Below are 21279 nucleotides of genomic sequence, written 5' to 3'. Positions count from 1 at the left end.
AGGTGCCACAACGGCACACGTTCCACACACATACAAGCAATACTTATGTAACCACATCCTGTGCTCATATACACAAAACACATGTAACCACATCCACCCGCACACTGTGTACATGCTATAAGCAACTGCACATACTACGCAGACCACATACACTCTACTACACATACACACCACCCACACTCTGCATCGGTATGTCCATCCATACATACTATGTTCTCCTGTATACACACACCTCATCACACACTGTGCACCATGCACACTGCACACATTTCACATATACCATGTACACACTTAACACATCCAGCTACACACACACACCCTCACCACACACACCCAGCATAACATTCATACACACCCACATACCACATACACACCAAACTATACACCCATGCAACACATTCCACACACTAGTCCTGTGCACACAAATGCATCTCTCTCCCCCGCCCTCACACACACACACACACACACACACGGGCGTTATTTTCCTGCTCAGCAAGGTGGGGCTGCACCCCCATGGAGACTGGGGCTGGGGGGCCAGGGCGTCCTCAGGGCCAGCAGGCAATGGTTCCCACGGGCGCGGTGGCCCAGGCCGGGAGGCTTGGGCCCCTGCCACGTGGCGGAGTGACCGCGCCCGGAGCTGGAGGCTTGCCCTGGGGGGAGAGTGCGCGCGGCCGTTAACGCGCGCGCGCCTCCGAGGGGTCTCGGTGTCTACTCTGGGAGGCGTGTACCAGGGAAATGTGAGCCGCGTGTGGGGAGAGGCTGTGTGTATGAGAGAACCTCGCGGGCAGAGACCCAGGGACCAGCCCACCGAGCGGTTCGGGTGGGCGTGTCCTCGGCGTGCACAGCCGTCGGCTGAGTTCTCGAGACTGCCCAGCTCGGCGGGAAGTGTGTGTGGGAAGCGCGCATGTAAGCTGCCGTGCCTGTGAATGTCAAGCCGCCGAGGCGCTTGTATGTTCACTAATGGCCGTGCGTCGGCCGGGGTGGGTCTCGGAGGAATGAGTGAGTGTGCGTCAGGGACTCTCTGTGACAAGAGGGGACGCCGACAGCGTGTGTGAGGAGGCCGGGCTCGCTGACCAACGCTTGGCGCCAGCCGGGGCGGTCGGCACGCGCGCTCGTGTGCGCGTGCGTGTGCGCGTGGGGACGCGGCGCGCGCCGCGGCGGAGGGAGGCAGGCGGCGGCAGGCCCAGCCCCCCGGTCGCAGCGCCCCGGGCGGCTCCTCTGCGAGCCTGGGACCTCCGCGCTCCCGCCGCCGCCGCCACCGCCGCCGCCGCCACCGCCACCGCCACCGCCACCAGCACCAGCACTTTTAGTACCGCCGCCGCCGCCAGGCGCGCTGGCGTGACTCCCGGCCCGCGCCCTCCCACGTCTGCAGCCGGCTCGGCTTCCTGCCCGCCCAGACGCCGCTTCTCCCGGGCTCCCGGCCTCGGCTCGGCGGAGGGAGCGGAAATGAGTGCGGCGTCGGCGTCGGCGCCCGAGCGGGGCTGGAAGAGCGAGAAAGTGGACGAGGCTCAGGCCCTGGCGCGGAGTTGCGCTGCCCGCAGACCCGACTTCCAGCCGTGCGACGGGCTTTCCATCTGTGCCACGCACAGCCACGGCAAGTGCTTCAAGCTGCACTGGTGCTGTCACCTAGGATGGTGTCACTGTAAGTCGAGCCGCGTCTCTCCGCCTTCGCCACCGTCCCGGGGCGCTCGCGAGGCTGTTCGGGGTCGCGGCTGGGACCCTGCGGCCCCGGCGGCTCCGAGCTCGGCCGGGGCTGCTTGGTTGCCAGCTGGGGCCACCCTGGGCTCCGGGCGGGCGGGCGCTGCCCTAGTGTCGAACGCCTCGGTTGGCACTGTCTTGGCTACGAGATGAAATCCCACGGGGAGCCTCGCTTTAGCCACTTCTACAAAAGGGGATCTCCCTGTCCCAGGAAAACTGGAATCAGTTTTTGTTTCTTTTTCTTTTTTATCGGAAAGGACCAGGCAGTGTGTTGAGAAACGGTAGAGCGCCGTCAAGAGTTGACAACCAGAGGGGAAGCCTTTTTTCAGGGCTGGTGGTTAAACATGCTCCTCTTTCTTTTCTCACTTTTGTCTTTTCCAGGCTGCTCTTTAAAAGAAAGAGCCCTTGGTAATCGAATTGTGGCCCATTTATTGTATCCAAATTGAGAAAGCACTAAAGTGTAAGGGACAGCTTCCAGGAAGTTAATATTAACAGTTTGGAAGGATGAACTCCTTCAGCACCCGGCTATAACTGGGTATATACAGAGCCAATATAGGAGACGGTTTTAAAATTACAAAATAAAATGAATGGAAGTAAGCTTTAATGATATTAAACCAATTTATAAAAGCCAGAACTAAATGGGCTAGGCCTTTTCTCTGTGTTTATCTTGCCTGTGTGTGTGTGTGTGTTTTCAAATGGATTAAACTTAAGTAGCCATTTAATCAGAATTCCACAATTTGATTAGTTCATGATATTAAGCCTGCTATATCCAATAAATCATTTCTAAAAGAAATCTATTATAAACTTAGTTTTACATACCCTTATAATGGGGGTTTTTGGAGTGTTTATTCAGGACACAAATTCTCAAAGTGATCTTAAGTTAAAATTGTTTTTTCCTTGTTGGTTAAGAAAAAATGGCTCCCAACAAGAGATGCAGTACATGACAAGTCCTTGTTTACGTTAATTGAACATAGTGAGGTATTTTAAATTGAATTTACGACTTAAAGTATAGAGAATTCCTATATTTTCTGTACATTGAACAGTATTGATTTTTTTGTGTTCTGTGTGCTGATGGTTCAGTTTCTTCCCGTAGTTCATTATTCCTATTGCTCTCAGACCGTTCCCCATTATAAAGCATCATTTCAGGGGAGGATAGGGTACAAAGTTGGAAGTAGCAACTGTAGGAAAGCTGTGATGTTGAAGTGCACAAGTACGGTGAATCTGGTGAGAGTCCATTTCCTAGGGAAGTGTAGAGTCCTAGTATCGAATACGAGGAACATTAAAGATGGTCAATTCAGTGCCTGTCTTATTTTAGCAGTCTTTCCACTAAGTACAACATTCCTGATGGAAATGGGAACCTTGCTGTCTTCGCAGGTAGCTTCTTAAGTCATCTTTGATTCCTAAAATACTCTCATTCGGAGCTGAAATCAGTTACTTTCTAACTTCTTTCCACCGATCTTATTTCTACCTTATGAAATCATATAGAACAGTCTAATCCTTTTTCAGATCATGGCTTTTTCAGCTCTTCAGATACACATATAAATATGCCACAGACATAGACTCTCTTCTCTCTGTATTCCCAGACATTGTTACAGCATCTGGCCTGAAATAGATTTGAAATTCATGTTCATTGAGTGACTGAATGAAAGTAGCCATCATTTTCCTCTCAAGGCACTGTTTTGTCCTATTTATAAATCTCCTTTCTCTCCTGCCTCTCCTTTGTGGAATGGTATCCAGGGTCCTGAGCATCCTGGTGGTTCTGTTCTGAATATGTGCCAGTATGGTTATGATCCTCTGAAGACTGTGACCCTTAGAGGGATACACAACATCCCAGTTATTGTCAGATCAGTCCAGAATTCAGCAGGACTGCTGCCTCCCATGTTTGAGATACTGTTACTGCTGCATCTAGCATCGCATTAGCTTTTCTGAGATCCTCATCATATTGAGCTTGCTGCTGTCAGATTGAACTAAGATTGCTGTCAAGAGCTATTAAGCCCCCTTTTTGTTTTACATATGTGTCAATTAAGTCATGGGACTTGCCTATCTCACAGTTCTATATGTTATTTATTTATTTATTTATTTTTGGACACTGATTGATGCCTTAGATATTTTTCCCTGTTAAATTTCATCTTAATTAGAATTAGCCCATTTATCTGGCTTATCATTGTTTTTTCAGATCCCAGCTCTTTCTTAATACATATTTGTGCCCCTTAGTTTCATGTCAGCCATATATTGGATAAAGGCAGTAGTATAGTAGCCTTTTACATCTTCATTCAAATTATTGATAAAATTGTTGAATAGGAGAGGGCCACAGATAGGAGTTCTGAACCCTGTGGGTAGAACTGACCTTCAAGTTGATGGCACTTCATTTAGAAACACTCATTGTTATGGTCGTTTAAGTAATTAGCCAGCACTTAATTGTACTGTTATCATCTTATATTTATCTTACCATATGGTATAATGAGAGCCTGGTCATATACCTTGTTGAAATTCTACCTTGTTGAAATCTGATACTATTTTTATTGCTTCTTTTTGATATATGATCTGTCTATAAAGACAGCCTTTAAAAAAAAAGAAAGGAAATTATATTTGTCTGGTTACTTAAGTTGGTTCCATAAATGCTTACCATTTTTGTTTCAAAGTGATTAGAAGCTGCTTTTTAAATAAATAATCTGATTTTAGGAAAGAACTGATGCCAAGTATACTCAACTATTATTGTCAATTCTATTCTTTTCTCTTTTATTCTATATTAGAAAAATCAGATCTACATTTATTTGCTTGTTTCCAGTCTTTGGCAACCTTCCAGGTCTCCATGCTTCCTCCACTGGCAGTGATGCAGTAGTGATCACATTCACCAGGAGCTTCATTTCATTTAGAGCAGCAAGGTGCTGTGTTACAGTCTTCTCACCTATACTGGGCATCCATTCTTTCTACCCTTTTTTAGTCCAAATACCATTTTTCTTGGGGAAAAAAAAAAAAGCAGAGTTCACACATTTGAGAAGTTCTGCTTTCTTTTTGGCACTCATGAACATTACAACATCAGCCCTAAGCAAAATTCTTTGAGTCTGTTGAATGTGTATTGAGCACCTTCTCTTTGTGAGACATATTGTGGAAACTAGGGATACAAATATTAACACAGCTGGATCATGCCCTTTAAGCAGAGTATAAGGACAGGATTTATGCTGTATTTATTTTTGTATTCCTTTAAAATCACAAAGGTGGGACGCCTGGGTGGCTCAGTCGGTTAAGCCGCTGTCTTCGGCTTAGGTCATGATCCCAGGGTTCTGGGATCGAGTCCCACATCAGGCTCCTTGCTCAGCAGGGAGCCTGCTCTGCCTCTCTGCCTCTGCCTGCTTGTATGTGCTCGCTCTCTCTCAATCTGACAAATAAATAAATAAAATCTTTAAAAAAAATAAAATCACAAAGGATATAGGTGAGAAAACTATCAACTTGTTCATCAAATGAACAGATGCTGAAATGAGAGGACCACTTTGATACTTGGGAGAGGGATTTCAGAACAAATGAAGAAAGTTCAGCCATATATGATTTGTGTTAAAATTGTGAAATTCATAATCATATGAAACAAAAGGTTAATAACATATACATGTTTATAAAAGATAAATAAAACATGTATATATGGATGTGGTACTTGTATTATTAAAGGAAATAGTTTATTTGGATAATGGCAGATTTTGAGGACTATGGGAGGAAAACTATTAAATGTTCTGTAGGTGTTGCTGTCAAAGAGAGATGACTGGGTTAAATAAATTATGGCCCTGAATGTGTAACCCCCTGACCCCCATAAGGAGTTATATTGGATGGAATTAAAGAGTGAAGGATTCCAAGTTTTTTTTTTTTAAGATTATTTATTTATTTGATGGAGAGAGAGATCACAAGTAGGCAGAGAGGCAGGCAGAGAGAGAGGGGAAGCTGTCTCCCCGCATGGGGCTCGATCCCAGCACCCTGAGATCATGACCTGAGCCGAAGGCAGAGGCTTAACCCACTGAGCCACCCAGGTGCCACTCGAAGAGGAGTTTTGAGAGAAAAAAAAAAGACATGACTTGGCTAGGGAAGAGGGATGGGAAAGATTAATCACATGCAGGTATTATAAAGTAGATTTTGTGGCTAGAATAGGTAGAATATTTAGAGGGCATTATACATTAGATTGTTGAGATGCAAGGGAGGGATGAACAGGAAAGATGTAAAGTCTAAAGTTTCAGTTGATAGAGACCTTAACATTGTAGCAGCAATATGGGCAGTAGAGGAATGAAACTAGCAAAGGAGATTATTTTGGTATTAATGTAAAAAATAGAAATTAATAAAATAATATCCATAAATGGAAATTGGAATAAATTAGATTTGGAGAGGGAGGAAGAGGAAGGCTATAAAGGATAACTTCTAGACTTCTGCCTCATGCACCTTGGATGGATGGTGATGCCATTCATTCACCAACAGCACAAAATACTAGAGATGAACTAGGGTTTGACTGAACATGGATTGTGAATCTAGTTTTGAATAATGTCCAGGGAGACCATGAGTTCAGTTTTTGATCTGTTGAGTTTAAGCTGCCTTGTCATCACACGGTAATATCAGTAGGCAGTTGGATATAGAGATCGAGGACTTAGAAGAGAGGTCTGCACTAGAGATAATATGGAACTCATTTACTTATTTTTATTTATTTATTTTTTTTAAAGATTTTATTTATTTATTTGACAGACAGAGATCACAAGTAGGCAGAGAAGCAGGCAGAGAGAGAGGAGGAAGCAGGCTCCCCACTGAGCAGAGAGCCCGATGTGGGGCTCGATCCCAGGACCCTGGGATCATGACCTGAGCTGAAGGCAGAGGCTTTAACCCACTGACCCACCCAGGCGCCCCCATTTACTTATTTTTAGATTGCAGTTGTGGCCATGATGAAGCAAAAAGACCACCAAGGGAGAGACTATAGTATGAGAAATGAAAATCCTTAGGTTTTCCCTTTAGAACACTAATATTTAGAGTTTTGGGTACACGAGGGTGAATTCGCAGTAGAGTCTACAAAGAAATGCGAGAGAAGAAAAATGTGGAAAGTTTTTTTTTTTTTCTTCAGGTTTTATTGCAGAAGCCAAGGGAAATGAGTGTCTTAAGAAAGATTATGAAGATGAGGGATAACTGGCTAGTTCAGTTGGTGGAGTGTGTGGCTCTTAATCTTAGGGTTGTGAGTTCAAAGCCCAACTTGGGTGTAGAAATAATTTAAAAATAAAATATTTAAGAGAAGAAAGAGAGAAAGAGTATGAAGATTGAATCAGTTTTTAGCAGGTTATTTCTTAGATATTGGCAAAATATACAAATAGTGATTTTCTTTATTACTGAAGAAGAGGGTAAAAGGTTTAGTCCTTCAACAGTAACTTGAGGAATATATTTAACTGCAGTATTTAGTCAAAGCTATTTGAATTCTTCAAAGTAGAAAGAGAGGAATAGAATAACAGGAGTTGGAGTGCCTGGGTGGCTCAGTTGGTTAAGTGTCTGCCTTTGGCTCAGGTCATGATCTCGGGATCCTGGGCTGGAGCCCCGCATGGATCCCACATTGTGCTCCCTGCCTTGCTCTTCCCTCTCCCTCTGCTGCTCCCCCTGGTTGTGCTCTCTCACTCTTTCTCTGTCAAATTTTATAAATAAAATCTTAAAAAAAAAAAAAAAGAATGGCAGGAGCTGAGAATTAGGACACAGAAATTATAGTCAATATTTTTTGAGTGATTATTTCATATCAGACTAAGCTTATTATGCTAAGCACTAAATAGACAATAATGTCATTATGTTCATTCTACAGTTGAAGGAAAAGGCTTGGGGGAAGTTAAGTAACTTTCCTATGGGCACATAGCTAGTAAAAATAGAGACTAGATTTGGATCCAAGTCTGTCTGATTCCTAGCACCTAGACTCTTAACCATCATAGGTTCCACAGAGCGATTTAAAATTAATATGCACGTCAACTGTTTTTTGTCTCCATTAAAGCCAGTGATGGGGAAGGTTGTTAAGAAATGGGTGGAAAATTATTAACAGTTGCAAAAGTGAATATAGAAGAATGAGAACTATAAAGAGGTCATAGGATGTGATGGGGAATGAAATCTAAGTTAAGAATTAAGGAAGAAAAAGTGATTAGAAGGTGACAGGGGTGGGTGGGGAGTGTACGTGGTATGATGTCGGTGCCATCAGCAGAACTCAAAGTTGGTTTAATAAAATCACATAATAGACGAGTTCAGTTTTCTGCAGAAGACATCTTAAAAGATGTCTGTCTTTTTCAGATTGAAAGCTGGAAGAGTGGGACTTGATGTAATCTAATAGATGATATTAACATATCTAAAGAAAGACTCACAGCAGAAGGTGGATGGGCAGCATGGAAATACAGAAAAATGGAAAGTGGAGAGGCAGAATTTGGAAGTGTTTTTTCAGAACTGTTCAGAGACGGCGATAACACTGCCCAGAGCTTAAATATCTGGTCTGTATGATTGCACTATCATACAAATATTTGGCTATAATTTGGTTTCCTATTTATAGATTTCCTTTAGAGAGAGAAGTTGCTGATTAAAGAATTTAACTCTCAGGACCTTTGGGCAAATACACTTCTCTCCATTAGTTAGTATATTAGCATTGTGGTTTTTGTGTTATTGTGTTTGTTCTGTTTTCCTGCTTCTGTACAAGTAAGGGGAAATTCAGAGAGTCAAGTCTGACTTTCCCAGGGTAATGCCAGCTGTTTTAAGCCACATCTCAATCATATCAATAACAGTTGCTACAGGAAATACATTTAAGAAGTTTGACAGTGAAAACTAGCAAAAAAAAAAAAACACCCTAAAACAGAACAAAACAAAAAAAAAAACCCAACCACAGAGTGGTCATTTGACTAGATGAAGGGGTCAACGGGAGTTTTTTCCCTAAGAATGAGGGTTCCTACCATGTCTAGCGGTTGAAGTAAGAGGATATAGTGTTAAGAGGACAAGTGCGACATTAAGTTCTGAGTAAGATTCCTCAAAGCTTTTTAGAGAGAGGGAGAAGTGATAGGTTTTTTTCCATCCACATGGTGCTTCAATCACGGACACGCAGCAACTTAAACAATCACAACGACTGTGGTTATATGTAGGCATATCGTTTTGCACGTAATCTTTATATATGTTGGCATCATCTTTCTGCATGTGTCTGCTCATTTAAACCTCACAACAATCCTGTGGGGTAGGTATTGTTACCCTCATTTTTTAGGTTAGGAAACTTGTCGACGGTCACATATAGTTACTTCAGCTGCATATGGTAAATGTACACCAGAATCTGACAAACCAACTAGCATCCAGGGCTCTGGGTCACTTGGTTCCAGTCAAGGTAGAGTGAGGATGATTTTCAGGTGTTTTACATTCTTTCTGGAATAAGCAGGAATTAAATGAGTAAAATGAGGTTGGTTTCTGATTTTATTTTTTATTTTTATATTTTTAAAAGTTTTTATGTATTTAAAAAGAGATTTTATTTATTTGAGAGAGAGCGCGCATGAGTCAGGTGAGAGACAGAAGGAGAAACAGACTCACCATTGAGCAGGGGCTTTAGTGCAGGGCTTGATTCTGGGACTCTGAGATCATGACCTGAGCTGAGGGCAGACGCTTAACTGACTGATAGACCTGGCCACCCCTGATTTCTGATTTTCACAGAAGGGCAATTGTATGCAATAGGAGCATTTTCAGAGTTGTTACCAACACTGTAAAACTGTGCTTTTAAAAATTAATAATGGGGGTGCCTGGGTGGCTCAGGGTGATCCAGGGGACCTGGGATCAAGCCCTGCACTGAGCCCTTGCTCAGCAGAGAGCCTGCTTTATTTTTCTTCCTCTGCTGCTCCCCCTGCTTGTGTGTGCACGCTGTCTCTCAAATAAATAAATACAAATCTTTAAAAAGTAAATAGAATAAAAACTAACAATGTATTGGTATAATATGAAGCTTCAGTCATCTCATATTCTCAGCTGATCCCTAGCTGGAGCAAGCCCCCAGGTTTTTTGTTGTTGTTGTTGTTAGATTTTGTTGTTTTTGTTGTTGCTGTTACATTTGGATGCATACCATTAATTATTGCTAACTTCCAAGCCTGTTGCACTTAGGGACTTCAACTAGGTAGCTTTTGAGGATGTTTCTATAATAATTTCCTACATTCCAAAACCTTCATTTTATTTAGGTTTGTTTTCTCATACTGTAGAGATTAATTAATTATAAGAAAGAACATTTTTAGAGAAATTATATGTTGTTAATTCCAAACAATAATAGGAATACATGTTTAACAATCAAAAGTTGTCTAGCAGAAGATTTGCTTTCTTGAAAAATAAGGAATGGTTTATACATAGAGCAAGGAAGGCAGAATGTAATCCTAGAAAGAAAAAGGGCCATGGAGTCAGACAGTGGTTTGAATCATGGTTCCTCCATTTACTAGCAGTATAACTTTGGACAGAGTACTCAACCTCTCTCAACCTTAATGTTCCCTCTGAAAAACAGAAGTAAAAGTCCTATTTCACAGGGTCCTTGTGAGGGTTAAATGACACAAGCAAAGTACTTACTGCAGGTATTCAGTGAAGGGTGGCATCAGGCCCTCCTCAAAAAAACCAAACGAACAAAAATTGGAAATACCAGATAGTTTAAGCATCCTGAGGGCAGGCTCTGGGGTTGGACTGTGTTTGCATCATGGCTCTGCCCACTTAACTAGTTATGTGGTTTGGGAGACGTTAACCTCTTTCAGTTTCCTCACTTTTAATATGGGGATAATAATAATACCAGTCTCTTAGTGTAATGACCATCCATCCCCAACTCTAGCAACTTACCCCTTCCACAATAATCCTCGTTTCATCTGAAATTCACTTTGTGACCGTACCCATTTGTTCAATTAAACACCAAAACCAACAAAGATCGTAATAATGCACATTTTGAATATTCCATTTAGAGATTGCTGAGTTTTTTGTTACCTTCATTGTTGGAAGGCCTATTTTGTAATAGTCACTATGTGACGATTATCTACTTTTTGTCATGAAATCTTACAGTGTGCTCCAACTCCCAAGCCCCTTCTGTGTCCTGTTTTCCACCATTGTTAAGCAATGGATAGTTCTGGTTAATCATATTACCAGTTAATAGAGAGCTTTCATGTACAGCAAATGTGGCTCAACAGGTTTCAAAGGATCAGAATGTTATAAAAGTTACATTGTATTAAAGGGAAATGGAATATATATATATATATTTTTTTTTTTTTTTTTTTTTTTTTAAAGATTTTATTTATTTATTTGTCAGAGAGAGAGAGAGCGCGAGCGAGCATAGGCAGACAGAGTGGCAGAGGGAGAAGCAGGCTCCCTGCGGGGCAAGGAGCCCGATGTGGGACTCGATCCCAGGACGCTGGGATCATGACCTGAGCCGAAGGCAGCTGCTTAACCAACTGAGCCACCCAGGTGTCCCGGGAAATGGAATATATTTAACTTGAATGACTTAGAAGCCTTGTCAGGATCCTGTGGTAATACTTGGCCATCATTTGGAATGCTGATTTTATATGGAAAAATGGCAAAAGTACTACTTTAGTAGAGTATTCCTGGTGGCTAGAATGCTGGATAAAGTTAACTTGATTGTAGTCTTTGCAAATTACTTTTCTCAGGTTCACAGAATTTTTGTTTTGTGTTTCTCTTGTTGTTATTGTTGGTTTGTTCTTCAATTTTCTGATACTTAACAGTATTCTGTAAGTACACTGCCAAAAACATGCAATATCCGGAGTGCCAACAATGTAAAATCAGTCCCTCCAGCTGTGTCTGCACAATGCCCTAGAATAGTCTCTTCAGGACAAATCCTTTAACTTGCCTAGTGCTTATCTGTCCATTTAAAGCTAGACATTTTGGGATAATACAGACGTGTATTTCTTCTTCTGTATCTCATTCTAATGGACTTTAGTGAAAAAGAACACGAAGAGTGTAATAATTTGGTATTTTATGGGAAAATCTTTTAGACTCATTGCTTTATCTTTTTTTGTCTACACATATACATGCATGCATGCATACTCTTCCTAAAGTATTTAAAAATAAGTTGCAAATATCATGATATTTCACCTAAATATTTCAGCATGCCTCTCAAGAATGAGGACATTTTCCTCTATAATTGCAATACTAATCACATCTAAGATAATTAATGCTAACTTAGCAATGCCATCTGATATACAGTTTCCTTAATTGTCAAAAAATGATTTTTTGGAGTGCCTGGCTCAGTTGGTTAAGCGTCTGCCTTAGGCTCAGGTCATGATCCCAGAGTCCTAGGATCAAGCCCCAGATAAGACTTCCTGCTCAACAGGGAGCCTGTTTCTCCCTATCCCTCTGCTGTTCCCCTGTTGTGCTCGCTCTCTCAAACAAATATAATCTTTTAAAAAATGACTTTTATATCTGACTTTTTAAAAAATTCAGGGTCCAATTGAGCTTCATAGATCACATTTCATTATTATATTGCTTTAGTCTCCTTTAATCATTCTAGAATAATCACACTTTTGGGGGATGACATTGAAATTTTTGAAAAGTCCAAGTTAACTGTAGAATGTCCCATATTTTAAATTTGCTTAATTGCTTAACCATGATTAGATTTAGGTTAACATTTTTGTTGAGTTTGTTACATGAGTGGTATTGTATCCTCCTTATAGTATCACATGAGGAGACATAGAATGTCAAGTTGTTCCACTACTGCTAATGCTAAGGTGATAACTGACAAGTCCGTTATGAAGATACCATTTCCCCTTCGTTGTTTTTTTTTTAAACATTTTTTATTCCTTTTTTTAAAATACTGTACTGTGTGATGACTACTTTGACACTGAATGAATATCCTCTTCTCTAACAGTATTCAACCCAGTGATTTTAGTATTGACTGAAGAGTCTTAGGTGGATCATTTATTACATTGGTGGTTTCAAAATGGTGATTTTCTAATTCTGCTGTTCTTTCTACCATTTGATGGCATTGTTTTATAAAAAAGAGGTTTTTCTTTTTTACCTACATCCCTTCTTTTTTTAAGTATTACTATAGGTAGCTTGGTTCTTTTTATTCATTATGTTATAATTAAGTATCATAACTTTTTTGATACTCAAACCATCTTAAATTTGGCCAGTGAGAGTCCTTTTAAGCTGGCTTCTGTGTCCTTTTGACATGTCCCTATCATTTTTTTAGTACTTTCCTATTTTCTGGAACAAATTGTTCCAGGCTTACCTAGTAATTTCTCTGCCTCAGATCAGAAATCTATTGTTTTTTTCCAAGGATCCCATGTTCCTTTTAGTGGTGAATGGCATGGAAACTATTATCTAGGGTTTTGGTGTGCTTATTTCTACTGGGATGGTACTGTATTTAGGCCCATTCAGTGGATAGATTTAGGAAGAGTGTGTGTGTGTGTGTGTGTGTGTGTGTGTGTGTGTGTGTGTTTCCATCCTTCACTTTTCCCCATTCTGTATTCGTGCCTCGCTTCTCTGTGGGTAAAAACCCTGGTTTCCCATATGTCATAATATTTACTCATTTCCTCTATCCTCAGCTACCCATAGTTTAGGGATTATTACATGAGTACTAATACCAACAACAAACTGATGAATGAGGGTTAAGATTCTTTACATGTTTTGGTCTTTAGGCTGTATCCTAGGAAGGATGTATCGTCAGAGCACTGTGTTCAGAAGTTTCGTGTGTGTGTGTGTGTGTGTGTGTCTATCAGGTTCATTTATTTCTGATTCTAAGCAATCTTGTGTTCACTTTTTTTTTAAGGTTTTATTTATTTATTTGATAGACAGAGATCACAAGTAGGCAGAGAGGCAGGCAGAGAGAGAGAGAGAGAGAGAGAGAGGAGGAAGCAGACTCCCCGCTGAGCAGCGAGCCTGATGTGAGGCTTGATCCCAGGACCGTGGGATCATGACCCGAGCCAAAAGCAGAGACTTCAACCCACTGAGCCACCCAGGTGCCCCTTGTGTTCACTTTTTAAATCTTTTTAAAATTAAACATTTTGGGACGCCTGGGTGGCTCAGCTGGTTAAACATTTGCCTTTGGCTCAGGTCATGATCCCAGGGTCTTGGGATTGAGCCCTGCATCAGGCTCCCTGCTGAGCAAGGATCCTGCTTCTCCCTCAGCCTGCTTCTCCCACTGCTTGCTACTCCCCCTGCTTGTGTGCTCTCTCTCTCACATACACAAATAAGTAAAATCTTTAAAAAAATTAAACTTCTTATTTTGAAATAATTTGTAGATTTATATGCATTTTTGAGAAATAATACAGACATCTCATGTAGGCTTTATCCAGTTTTGCAGTGCCAGCAACTTGCAAACGGTAGCACAGTATCAGTTGATACAGCCAAAATCAAAAACATTTCCATCATGGCAAGTTACTTCATATTGCCCTTTTATAGCCACACTTCCCTTTTGGCCTGCCCCCTCATTAATTTCTGGCAATCACTAATCTGTTCTCCACTTCTATAATTTTATCATTTCCAGAAGGTTTTGTAAATGGAATCATACAGTATGTCACCTTTTGCGATTGGCTTTTCTTCACTCAGCATAATCTCCAGAGTTTCATCTACACTGGTGAGCGTATCAATAGTCCGTTCCTTTGTATTGTTGAGTAGTAGTATGTGGCGTACGTGTACCATAGTTTAAGCATTCACGCATGGAAGGACATCTTGTGTGGCCAGTTTTTAGTTATTACAAATAAGCCTGTAAATGGTTATGTACAGTATTCTATTTGAACAAAAGTCTTCATCTCTCTGGGATAAATGCCCAGGGGTGCAGTTGCTGGGTTGTATGGTAGTTACATGTTTAGTTTTTTAAGAAGCTGCTAACCTGTTTCCCATAGAGATTGTACCATTTTATACACCAACAATGTATGAGTGATCCGGTTCCTTCTCCACATTCTTCTCAAAGGCATTTGGTGGTGGTGCTCTTTTTATTTCAGTCATTCTGATAGATGTATACTGATAAATTCATTTTGCTTTTAATCTGCACTTACCTATTAACATTCATGTGCTTATTTGCCTTTTGTATATCCTCTTTGGTGAGTGCATTTTATTTTTTATTTATTTATTTATTTTTTAAGGACTTAATTTCTTAGAGCCTTTTAGGTTTAGAACAAAACTGAGATGGAGGGCACCTGAGTGGCTCAGTTGGTTAAGCAATTGCCTTGGGCTCCGGTCATGATCCTGGAGTCCTGGAATCGAGTCCCCCTTCAGGCTCCCTGCTCAGTGGGGAGTCTCTTTCTCACTCTGATCTGTCCCCTCTCATGCTCTCTCTCTCTAGCTCTCTCTCAAATAAATAAATAAAATAAAAAACCTTAAAAAAAAACAACTGAGATGGAGGTACAGAGATTTCTCCTATATTTTGCTGCCACACATCCACATGTTTTCCACAGTGACTACACCAATTTACATTCTACCAGCCATACACAAGGGTTCCTTTTTCTCTACATCCTTGTCAACACTTATTGTCTTTTTGATTCTAACCATTCTAATGGGTGTGAGCTGGTATCTCAGTGTGGTTTTGATTTGCATTTCCCAGATGATGAGTGATGTTGAGCATCTTTCCATGTGTTTACTTGATGTCCGTAGGTCTTCTTTGGAAAAATGTCTATATAGGTTCTCTGAAATTTTTAATCAGATAATGATTTTTATTGTTATTATTTGGTGTTGAGTTGTATATGTTCTTTATGTATTTTGGATATTGACCCCTTATTGGATATATCATTTGGAAATATTTCCTCCCATTCAATAGGTTGCCTTGTCATTTTGTTGTTGATTTCTTTCATTGTGCAGAAGCTTTTTGTTTTAATGTAGTCCCAGTAGTTCATTTTTGCTTTTGTTTTCCTTGCCGTAGGAGTCCTGTTTAGAAAATGTCGCTATGGCCAGTGTTAAAGAAATTACTGCCTATGTTCTCTTCTAGGAGTTTTATAGTTTGAAGTCTCACTATTAGATCTTTAATCCATTTTCCATTTATTTATTTATTTTTTTTTTAAGGGGGAAGCAGGCTCCCCACTGAGCAGAGAGCCTGATGCGGGGCTTGATCCCAGAACCCTGGGATCATGACCTGAGCCGAAGGCAGAGGCTTAGCCCACTGAGCCACCCAGGCACACCTGCATTTATTTTTGTATTTGGTACAAGAAAGTGGTCCAGTTTCATTCTTCTGCATATAGCTGTATGGCTTTCCCAGCACCATTTGTTGAAGAGAAGGTCTTTTCTCCATTGTGTAATCTTGCCTACTTTGTCATGGATTAATTGACCATTTGAGTCACACACATTTGAATGTGAGTTTACTACTTCTGGGCTCGGTATCTGTTCCATTGATCTATGTGTGTAACTGTACTGGACTGTTTTGATTACTACAACTTTGTGGTATATCTTGAAATCTAGGATTGTGATACTTCCAGCTTTATTCTTCGTTTTCAAGATTGCTTGGCTCTTTGTGGTCTTTTGTGGTTCCATGCAAATTTAGGATTATCTCTTCTAGTTCTATGAAAAATGCTGTTGATCTTTTGGTAGAGATTGCTTTGAATCTGTAGATTACTTTGGGTAGTATGGACATTTTAATAACTTACTTCTAATCCCTGAGCATGGGATGTCTTTTCATTTATTTGCATCGTCTTCAGTTTCATAGTTTTCACAGTATAGGTCTTTCACCTTCTTGGTTAAATTTATTTTGATATTTTATTCTTTTTATTCTTTTTGATGCAAATGTAAATGGATTTGTTTTTTAATTTCTCCTTCTGCTACTCCATTATTAATATATAGAAATGCAACCAATTTCTGGTTATTAATTCTGTATCTTGCAACTTTACTGAATTTATTTGTTACTTCTAGTAGTGTTTTGTGGATTCTTTAGGGTTTTAGGTGTAGTATCATGCCATTGCAAATAGTGACAGTTTAACTTCTAACTTTCTAATCTGAATGCCTTTTATTTTATTTTTTTCTTGTCTGATTGCCATAGCTAGGACTTCCAGTACTATGCTGAGTGAAAGTGGTGAGTGAACATCCTTGTCTTATTCCTGATCTTAGAGGAAAAGCTCTCAGTTTTTCACCATCAAGTATGTTAGCTTTTGGTTTTTCATATATAACCTTTATGTTGATGCATGTTCCTTTAAACCCATTTTGCTGAGAGTTTTTTGTCATGAATGGGTGTTGAATTTTGTCAGATGCTTTTTTCTGCATCTGTTGGGATGATCGTATGATTTTATTCTTTGTTTTGTTAATGTGGCATATCACATTAATTGATTTACGAGTGTTAAAACAATTGATTTTAGTGAGTGATCCTTTTAATGTATTGTTGAATGCAGTGTGCAAATATTTTGTTGGGGGTTTTGCATCTGTGTTCATCAGTGATATTGGCTTGTAGTTTGTGTGTGTGTGTGTGGTATCTTTGTCTGGTTTTGGTATCAGTGTAATACTGACCTCATAGAATTTGGAAGCCTTCATAGTATTTGGAAACCTTTCTTCCTCTTCTACTTTTTGGAATATTTTGAGGAGAATAGGTATTAACTCCTCCTTAAATGTTTGGTAGAATTCATCTGTGAATCCATCTAGTCCTGCACTTTTATTTTTTGGTAGTTTTTTGATTACCAGTTCAATTTCATTACTAGTAGTTGGTCTGTTCACATTTTCTGTTTCTTCCTGATGCAGTTTTGGGAGATTGTATGTTGCTAGGAATTTAATTTTTTCTTGTGTCTAATTTGGTGACGTATGATTTTTTATAGTAGTCTCTTGTAATTCTTTGTATTTCTGTGGTGTCTATTGTTACTTCTCTTTGTTTTTTATTTCATTTATTTGGGTTCTTTCTTTTTTTTTCTTGATGAGTCTGGCTAATGGTTTATTGATTTTGTTGATCTTTTCAAAGAACCAGCTCTTGGTTTAATTGGTGTTTTCTCTTTTTTTGTTTGTTTAGTTTCTATGTCATTTATTTCTGCTCTGATCACTTACATTTGAATTTTTTACCTTATAGGTAAGGAACTGTTTTTTCCTGGCTGCTTTTAAGATTTTTTCTTTGTCTTTAGTTTTCAGAAGTTTGAATGTGTTGTGTCCTGGCCTATGTTTTTGGAGTTTATCCTGTTTGTGGTTTGATCAGGTACTTGAACCTATATGATACGTCTCTAGCCAAATCTGGGAGGTTTTCAGTCACTATTTCTTTAAGTCATTTTTCAGCTCTGCTTTTTTTTTTTTTTCCCCCCTCTTCTGGGGACTTCAGTAACATAAACATTAGATTTTGTTGTTGTTGTTGTTATGGTCTCATGGCTTTGACAGCTCTGTCCTCCCCCCCACCCCCCCGTCTGTTTTCTCTTTTCTTTCAGTTGGGTAATTTCTGTTATTCTCTCTTCCAGTCCATTGAAACTTTCCCTTTCCATTCTTCTCTTGAGCCCATCCACTGAGCTTTCTGTTCTGGTTATTGTATTTTTCAGTTCTCCTTTTTGTTTGGTCCTAATTTTTCTATTTGCTAAGACCATTTCTTTTTTGTGTCTTTCTTTATTTGCCTTTGTTTCAAGTATGTTTATAATTACTCACTGAAGTATTTTTTGAAATAATGTCTGTTTTAAATTTCTTGACAGATAATTCTAACAAATCTGCCATCTCAGTGCTGGCATCTGTTGATTGTCACTTTTAATTCAGTTTGAGTTCTCCTTGGTTTCTTGGTACAAGTGATTTTCAGTTGAAACCTGGACTTTTTTGTGTTATGTTATAGGACTCTTGATCTTAAATGCTCAGTTTTTTTTTTTTATTTTAAAGATTTTATTTATTTATTTGACAGAGAGAGATCACAAGTAGGCAGAGAGGCAGGCAGAGAGGAGGAAGCAGGCTCCCTGCCGAGCAGAGAGCCCGATGCAGGGCTCGATCCCAGGACCCTGGGATCGTGACCTGAGCCGAAGGCAGAGGCTTTAACCCACTGAGCCACCCAGGCGCCCCTTAAATGCTCAGTTTTTACCAGATTTTTTTTTTTTTTTAACACCACTCTAGCAAGGGAAAGGGGCACTACCTTATTACTGCCAGGCACATGTAGAAGTCCAGGTACCACCCGCAGCTTCCACTGACAACTAATAGAGGGGAGTTTTCCTTGTTTTTGCTGGATGATTGTGGGTTCTAGCTCTCCAAGGGGCTTCCACTAACACCACAGTAGGGATGACCTCATTACCTGACTTTCTACTAGGTCTCTGACACCACTGAGCTAGAGTGTTGAGAAACCTTATTAGGGTTTTTCAAGATTTGAAGTCCAGGTTCTTTCTCTCTTCCTGGTCTTTGCTGTCATGGTTTGGGTGGAGTACAGTTTCTTCTCTGATGTTTGTAGTAGAGTTGTAGTAGAGTGATTATTATCTAAAAGTTTTCTGTCCTGCTAGGTTGCTCCTTGTCATTTGGCCAGAGAGAGCAGACATTTGTTGGGACAACTTTTGTCTGGTTCCAATGGCTTTTTTGGTTGACATTTTCTCCAAACCTGGCATATACCCACACAAAAAATCTGGGAACTCATTGCCATGTTGCTGCTTGGACTCTGAGGTTGCTAGGTGTTCAGCCTTTTCTTCCCTCTTAGAAGTCATATTCTGTTTGTTTTATATATAGTGTCCAGGGTTTTTAGTTGTACTTAGTAAGGAATAATAGGTAAACGTATGTCTACTTCATCTCCTGGACATATTTGTTTCTATTGTCTTGATTTCATTTTAGTTTTTGGATATGTACTAAAAAATCAAAACTGTATAAAGGAATACTGAGAAAAATCTCATTTGTATTTCTGTACTTTCCACCCCCTTCCAATTCACCTCCTCCAGATACTCATTTTTGTTAATTTTCTATTGTACTTTGTGTTTCTCTCGCAGAAGTGTATTATATGTGTGCATACACACATTTGTGTATTTATATACACATACACATTCTTATTTCACCTTCTTTCTTAAACCAAAGCTAATCATACGCTATTACTCATGGCATCATCCTTTTTTATTTTACTGTTTATTTCTAAAAACCATTTCATAGCCATTCATGGAGATACATCTTATTTCTTTATGCCTGCATAGTGCTCTATTGTACCTATATGTGCATTTGGTTTTTAACCGATTTGTTATGGCTGGGCATTTTGGTTCTTTTTCCTCCATTTTGTTACAAATAATGTTGCAGTGGATAACTGGCGCATATACCGTATGGTTGTAGTGGTGTATCTTTAGAGTGAAGTCCTAGAAGTGGGGTTGCTGGTTAAAGAATACATATTTTTTTGTAAGATATTACCAAATTTTGCTCCATATGGGTTGTACCATTTGTCTTCCTACCAGTAGCACGTTAGAATGCCTATTTCCTCATAGTCTGGTAAAGTGTTTTGTCAAGCCTTTGAGTTTTGGCTGGTGTGATTGGTTAGAAATGGTGTTTCATTATAGCTCTAATTTTCATTTTTCATGTTATGAGTGACATTGGGCATATTTATATTTGTTTTTGCCCTCACTTTTCAAAGATATTTTCACTGAGTAGAGATTTCTAGTGTATCAAATATATCATTCCACTTTTTTTCCGAGCTCATTGTTACTGTGGAGAAGTCAGGGGTCAATTTGTCATTTCTTTGAAGGCTATCTCTTCTTTCTCTGCTTTTTTTTTTTTATTAAGATTTTATTAATCCATATGACAGAGAGAAAGAGATCACAAGTAGGCAGAGAGGCAGGCAGAGAGGTGGGGGGGGGAGCAGGCTCCCTGCTGAGCTGAGAGCCCGATGTGGGGCTCGATCCCAGGACCCTGAGATCATGACCTGAGCCAAAAGCAGAGGCTTAACCCACTGAGCCACCCAGGTGCCCCTCTCTCTGCTTTTAATATAGCCTCTTTGTCTTTGATATTCTGCATTTCATTGTGTGTCTATATGTGATATTTTTCTTTATCCTGTTTGGGATTCATTTAGCTTCTTCAGTCTCTAGATTGATTTTTATTAGTTTCAGAAAATACTAGACAACTCTTCAGATTTTATGATTTCCCTATTCCTACCATTTCCTTCTTTTGGAACTCTAATTAGATGAATTTTATATTTTCACTTCATTTATCCCTGTCTTTATTTATTTATTTATTTTAAATATTTTATTTACTTATCTGACAGAGGGAGATCACAAGTAGGCAGAGAGGCAGGCAGAGAGGCAGAGAGCCCGACATGGGACTCGATCCCAGGACCCTGAGATCATGACCTGAGCCAAAGGCAGAGGCTTAACCACACTGAGCCACCCAGGCACCCTATCTGTGTCTTTTAAACCTTGTTTCATATCTTGATTCCTTTTGTCACTCTATCTTGCATGCTCAATAATTTCTTTAGTTATGCCTTCTAGTTCTAGTTTACTAGCTTTTCAGTTGGGTTTAAGTTGTTATTAAATTAATCCATTGAGTTTTCTTACTTCACCTATTGCATTATTTTATAGATGTTCTACTTGGTATTTTTCAAATAGTCATTTTTGAACAAGATTTGCTCATTTTAATAATGACCTTGTTTTTACTCCTCTTTTCAATTCCTTTTATTTCTGTAAACATAAGAAGTATACTTATTTTATATTCTACTTCTGATTGCACCAGAAGTTTTGTAGATCTGTTTTTACTGGATTTCTGAAGAGTCTTGTTCATCTGTGTATC

General features: G+C 39.8%; 1 protein-coding gene across 1 annotated transcript in view; it reads left to right on the top strand.

Moving 5' to 3' along the window:
- The first annotated feature begins 1169 nt into the window (after window positions 1–1169).
- The window catches only part of LOC308355601 (UPF0524 protein C3orf70 homolog), a 77381-nt gene continuing 57271 nt past the window's right edge, over window positions 1170–21279 (top strand). The window contains exon 1 of the mRNA XM_080823919.1: window positions 1170–1642. Coding sequence (XP_080680045.1) covers window positions 1447–1642 — 196 coding nt within the window. The 5' untranslated portion in view covers window positions 1170–1446. The remainder of the gene's footprint in view (window positions 1643–21279) is intronic.

This window comes from Martes martes, assembly GCF_963455335.1.
Source record: "Martes martes genome assembly, chromosome: 1".
NCBI lineage: Eukaryota > Metazoa > Chordata > Mammalia > Carnivora > Mustelidae > Martes > Martes martes.
The sequence above is the reverse complement of the archived record's forward strand: the minus strand, read 5'-3'. Positions and strand labels throughout refer to the sequence as shown.